The 5,566-nt window shown below is 45.9% G+C and overlaps 1 protein-coding gene across 1 annotated transcript; it reads left to right on the top strand.

Moving 5' to 3' along the window:
- The first annotated feature begins 3,904 nt into the window (after positions 1–3,904).
- Positions 3,905–4,714, top strand: LOC106812861 (immunoglobulin superfamily containing leucine-rich repeat protein-like). Its single transcript, XM_014816853.1, has one exon. It carries the CDS (start codon positions 3,925–3,927, stop codon positions 4,492–4,494), a length of 570 nt encoding a protein of 189 aa, XP_014672339.1. The 5' UTR covers positions 3,905–3,924; the 3' UTR covers positions 4,495–4,714.
- Positions 4,715–5,566: the final 852 nt, after the last annotated feature.

The following is a 5,566-nucleotide window of genomic DNA, read 5'->3' as shown; positions in this document are numbered from 1 at the left end:
AAGATCCACTGCGTCTCAGCAAAATTCTAGGCGCGCGGAGCCTGAGAATGAGATTATATTCCGCACTGCGCAACCCGCAGATCTCAAAGTTTCACCCCAATCGATCGACTGCAAACACTCGTTAAGAGTTGGGTTTGCAAGGACGTTTCCGTTGGCACAAATCGCTTTGTGTGTCGCCTCGCATGTGTTCTAAACGATGAATGAAAGCGACGCCTCGGCACCCAAACGTGGCGACCGCCGCTGACTGCCAGGGAAAAATGACTTTTTTTTTCAGCGGGGGACCTCCTTTTTCAAAAAGTTGTGTGTTTCGGAGGTTTGAGAACTGAGGCGAATCGCTTCATCGCTGCCTATATGTTTTACCCTGTCCGGACTCTAGTGTACTCAAGTCAGCCATGTACCAAGTTAATACTTAAGTACGCTAAGTATCTAATTACGATAAAATAGTGCTAAGACTATACAACTGATGCACGCGTAAGTACGTTAAGTACGGCTTATTACGTTAAGTGCAAGGTATGCTATAGAACTTACAGTCGGTGCGAAACCTCGCGGAAGCTCTGGCCAGACCAGTTTGAGAGCGTGGAGAGCCGGTGCGATGAGGAGGAAATGGTCCGGACACTGCCCATGCTAAACGAGGTGAGCCAGATTTAGTGAGATGCACTGCAGGGTCTTGCCGCAGCGCCCCATCCATCCGCCAAGGATCCCGTTTCACTAAGCCGTTCTCATAGAGAAGCTGCCGGAGAGAAAACGCGACCTCACACATTAGATAAATATCCCGCGATATATCCGGGTCGTCTCTCATCTTGGGGCTAAAGCAGAGGCACGACGGTGAAGGTTGCTGCCCAGCAGGAAGCTCAGGCCCCACGCGAGACCGAACTCACTGTGCTATGATGTCACGATCATCGATTATACTGTCGATCATCGTATGAACAGTGGCTCGAACGCGAAGCGCTGTTATCAAATCCAGAATCGCTGTTTCATTGGAAAAAGAAAAAATAAGAAATCGAAAATAAGATGTAAAACTCGAACAAGAAAACTTGGAAAACTGATGGCGAGATCAGATATCAATCGCTATTTTTAGTTCGGGAATCACCCCGGACATTCGCCCGGCAGTGACTGTCCTGTTGAGGTGCTAAACGCCGTAGGAACACACTAGAATTTTGATATGCTGGCTAAACAAGCAGCATATCAGTCACACACGTACAGTGCACACGGACGTTACGCAGCGACGCAGCATTCAAACCGCTTAGACGAGTAACCGATTGTAACCGAATCATTCTGTTACTTGGGGTACGACCGATACGTTTACGAAAGGTTACAGAAATCGCGATTACAACATCTACCTGTTGGCGTATTTCGTTAATCGTTACGTATGTTACAGTATTCATGGTAAGTGATTCCGAAGTGGTCTGCGGCAGATTTTGATTGGTTCAGCCGTGCACCCGCTCGCAATGAACGCGCTTTGTGTCGTGTGCCACGTACTTTACACCTGATATTTCGCCGTGGTTAAAGTTTCGCGAATTCTCTGACGCGCAGTCTCCCACTGCCGCGGATTAGTTCATATCGAATAAGATTCAAATTCCCACACCACTGCGAAATTGTCCATCAACGTCTGAATTCGCGAAAGATAGTCTGTAACGCGTAAGAAACTGGCGTAGTACAGTAAGTTTGTACGTTATTGTTACGAGGAAAAATTGCGAATGGGTAAAGTAGCATACCCTGATTCTGAACGCAGTGCACACCAACAACCTTGGCTGAAAATTCCGCGGCGGGTAATTGAAGAGCTTGACAACGGATGGTGGTTTACACGTGTGCATACGTCGAGAGCTTGCGGCTGTGACAAATCTTACCTTAAGCACGATTCGAAACCCTCGCACTGGTACTGCTCATAACACCACCTGTACCAGAGCGCTGCTGGAAATGGTAACACCAAGACGGGCCTCGCAGGTGCACACTCTGTCAGATTTCAACTTCGCGATCAACACACAAAAAACACTCATGGGGCCCACACAGTAAATGCTGCTCAAAACACATTTAATCCACACTCGATACAATTGTTAGATGTAATTTTGCAACATTGTCTTCACCTATCTTCAACTTTGTTAGGCAATACGAATGTACAACTATTACATCAATTTATATTTATAACATGTTACTCGTCTCGCCAGCACAAGAGACATGCCTCGAGTTGTTACTAATTCGATGAAACAAAATTTGCTGAAATCATAATTTTCAATCATAAATACTGAATACCTTCATGGGTTTTCTTTGGTGCAAGATGATTGCTTACTCGTACTTCTAACCGCCGGCACCTCTTTACTTCCATTCATCCAATTAGACCTCTTTGGGCCTTTGATTTTTCTGGCAGAAAAATAGAGTGGAACAAATAATCACAGATCAACTCCTTCCTTGTAATGCAAAAATCACATGACAACGCTGCGGTGTTTTTCACCGTCAGGTTTACTAAAGAAGAACGCACTTGTAATCTCAGCTATGATAATGTCTTCAAAACTAAGTCCAATCAGCTCCCCACTCATGATTTTATATATATCAGTGTTTCCCCGGCATTCCCACGCATGACGCTGCCTCGCTCAAATTCTCAGCCGCCACACAGAAATTTGTACAAAAACAGCTGACGAAAATCAATGTTCTTCCATCCATAAACTACACTTTATTGAACTAAAATCGAAATATAGCTTAGAATGCACGGAATTGCACCATTTTTCCACAAATTTGGTGCTCGCTTTGCTAGGACCTCAAAACGCGCAAACACACACACACACACACACACACACACACACGCACGCACGCACGCACGCACGCACGCACACACACACACACACACACACAAATTTACCACCTCACAGACCTTTTTGGCCAGTACAGGGGACACACTGTATATCAGATAAGCTTAAACTGTAAAGATGTCTTACAGGACTACTGAAATACTGCGTGATGTCAGAGCTCTGTGCTGAAGCGGCTTTCCTCTTCCGACCCCTCTTTTTTTTCTTGCCGGCAGGATCCTGAGTATCTGGAAAACAGACTAGTTGACCGCACTGGTTCGCTAAGACAGTGTGCCAATAAGGTTCTGACTGCAAGTCTACAATCCTTACAAATACGAGAAAACACGAGACCAGAATGAACATTTATAAATGACGGTAAACCGTTTGAGACCTAGACATAGACTCCATCATTGCCTGGATCATTTTTTATGGTTTTGGGAACACGTGGTTTCTAGGTAATTCTGTGAAAATTCTAAGGTTTTCAATCTGAACCCTCAATCTTTAGCGAACTGTTGCCATGAAGGAGCAGCAGCCGTTACAGATACAAAGAGTTACTACAGCAATCATGTGCAAGCTGGTCATCCTTCTCGTGGCGGCCGTGGTCATCGCCGTCACTCACGCTCACCCACACTTCCACCCTCCGTGTCCGTCGCTGCACGTGCTAGGAGAGTGTACATGCACCGGCCCGCACAGCGGCTACCCTAACATCGTCTACGATGGTCACGATATGTCCAGCAGCCAAGCGTTCAGCGTCATGGCGGCCTTGCCCTGTGACGTCACCTACGCTAGCATCGAACTGAGAAGTTTCTCCGACATGGAGGAGGTGCCTGAGCACGTCTTTGACGGCCTGCACTTTGAACACGGATCGATGAAGATTCATGACTGTAATCACAACCACGGGGTGGCGCCAGTGCTGTATGATCACTCCTTTGCCAATATGTATCATCTGGAAGAACTCACGCTTGGCTACTTGAAGTTGACTTACGTGCCAGCGATCATCTTCTCTCCCATCAAAGACAGCGTTGTAAGGCCGAGTCTAAAGGGCAAGGACATCACGGAGCTAAGCCGTGACGCCTTCGAGGAACTCTGCAGCACCCTCATCGAACTGAACCTTGCAGAGAACAACGTTGAGTAAATTGATTCAATGGCGCTGCGCGGCTTGCATAACCTGAAGGTTCTGGACCTGAGCTCTGCTGCCGTCCTTTACCTACAACCGGGCACCTTCATTGAAGTCGAAAACCTGGAAACTCTGGAGGTAGGCGGCAATGGCCTGGTGTCACTGCAGCCGGGCGTGTTCGCTGGTCTTCACCACGTTGAACATCTAGACTTCACTGGCAGCTCTTTGACGTGGATTGTTCCGGGAGCCTTTGATGATACCGAAGGCATCCTTACGGTCGATATGCCCAGCCAACACCTCTACTACATCGCAGAGGATGCATTCAGGGGACTGACAGACATTGAGTACGTCGACCTGTCTGGCAACCATCTTACGACCCTCGCCATGAATGTGTTTGACGACGACCTGGATGATCATCATCATTATCACCATCACCACAACGACGACCACGTTCATCTAGATCTCACGGATAACCCGTTGATCTGTGGCTGTGACATCGCCTGGCTGACTGTGCATCCATTCTACACCGAGGGCACGTGCACAAATGGCAACAACTTCGCCGTCAGCCTTTCCCATCTGCACCTCTCCTGCCCGTGAAAACCCGGGGCGTCGATAGATGGCGCTGACGTCGGTGCAGCGCTGACCTACGTTGATTAATTAACTGATTTTAAATTGCACTATTTAACTGTTTGTTTACCTGTTGAGTCATTAATAATATTCATTCATATATTTACTAATAATAACTATTGTTAGCTGTGATGAGTAAAAATCGTGTCGATATTACCGATATTAAAACAGCGTGATACTATAATGACACAAAAAAAAATAAAAAAAAATGTTGCCATGAATAGATTTTGCTCATTGTAGACTTATTATAAATAGCACACCTTGACTGCTGCTGGCAGTAGTACTACCCTGGCTATTAGAGTATTGGCTTTTGGTTCTGCCACTTCTCCTTGGAGACAGGTCCTTCGTCACTTCTCCGGCTGCTCCTATAAATTATATTGATTAGATTAATAAATCTGGGCGAACACTTTATAAATTAGACATGACATTTAGGTTAGAACAACATTTTTAACAAAGATTTATCAATCTTGAACTTTGCAGAACTGAACTACAACGTACACAGCCTATTGATCCCACGAATTATATTTAGCTTGTATCAATTAACAGCCTCTGGTTTTCACCGACCCTATTTTTAAAACAAATCCGCCCAATCTGTACTTTACAATCGTTAATGCTGCCTTGAATTTTAAATATGACCGAGTAGTTTCTAGGCACAGACTGACACACCGTTTACAATAGTTTTACGCAAAATGCTTCTACACGCACCTATATCGAGGGTAGTCTGATTCTTTTCCACAAGTATGGCTTTATTCTGCTCTCGCTCTTTCCGTTTATGCTCCTGTGAGAAAAAATAAGTGCAACAGAATGCACATGCAATCATTTCACTTGTATTTAGGTGCGGCTTGTGCTTACAACAGTTGGGGAGGTATACACTGGTCACATAACCCAGACAATAGGTTGTGAGACACCTTTCCCTGTGTTCACACCATGCATCTCACGCTCCCCCCCCCCCACATACAACACAGGTCATTCGCGATACGGTCTTGATCGCGATACACACGTGAACCGTTATAGCGCCAAATGAGTCAGAAGTCGCCCATAT

Source organism: Priapulus caudatus, unplaced genomic scaffold (assembly GCF_000485595.1).
Source record: "Priapulus caudatus unplaced genomic scaffold, Priapulus_caudatus-5.0.1 Scaffold694, whole genome shotgun sequence".
Lineage (NCBI taxonomy): Eukaryota > Metazoa > Priapulida > Priapulimorpha > Priapulimorphida > Priapulidae > Priapulus > Priapulus caudatus.
This window is presented reverse-complemented; position numbering and strand designations above follow the sequence as displayed.

What these genes read in the sequence shown, in the direction of transcription:
- LOC106812861 (XM_014816853.1), top strand. Translation starts at nt 3,925, where the DNA reads ATGGCGCTGCGCGGCTTGCATAACCTGAAGGTTCTGGACCTGAGCTCT.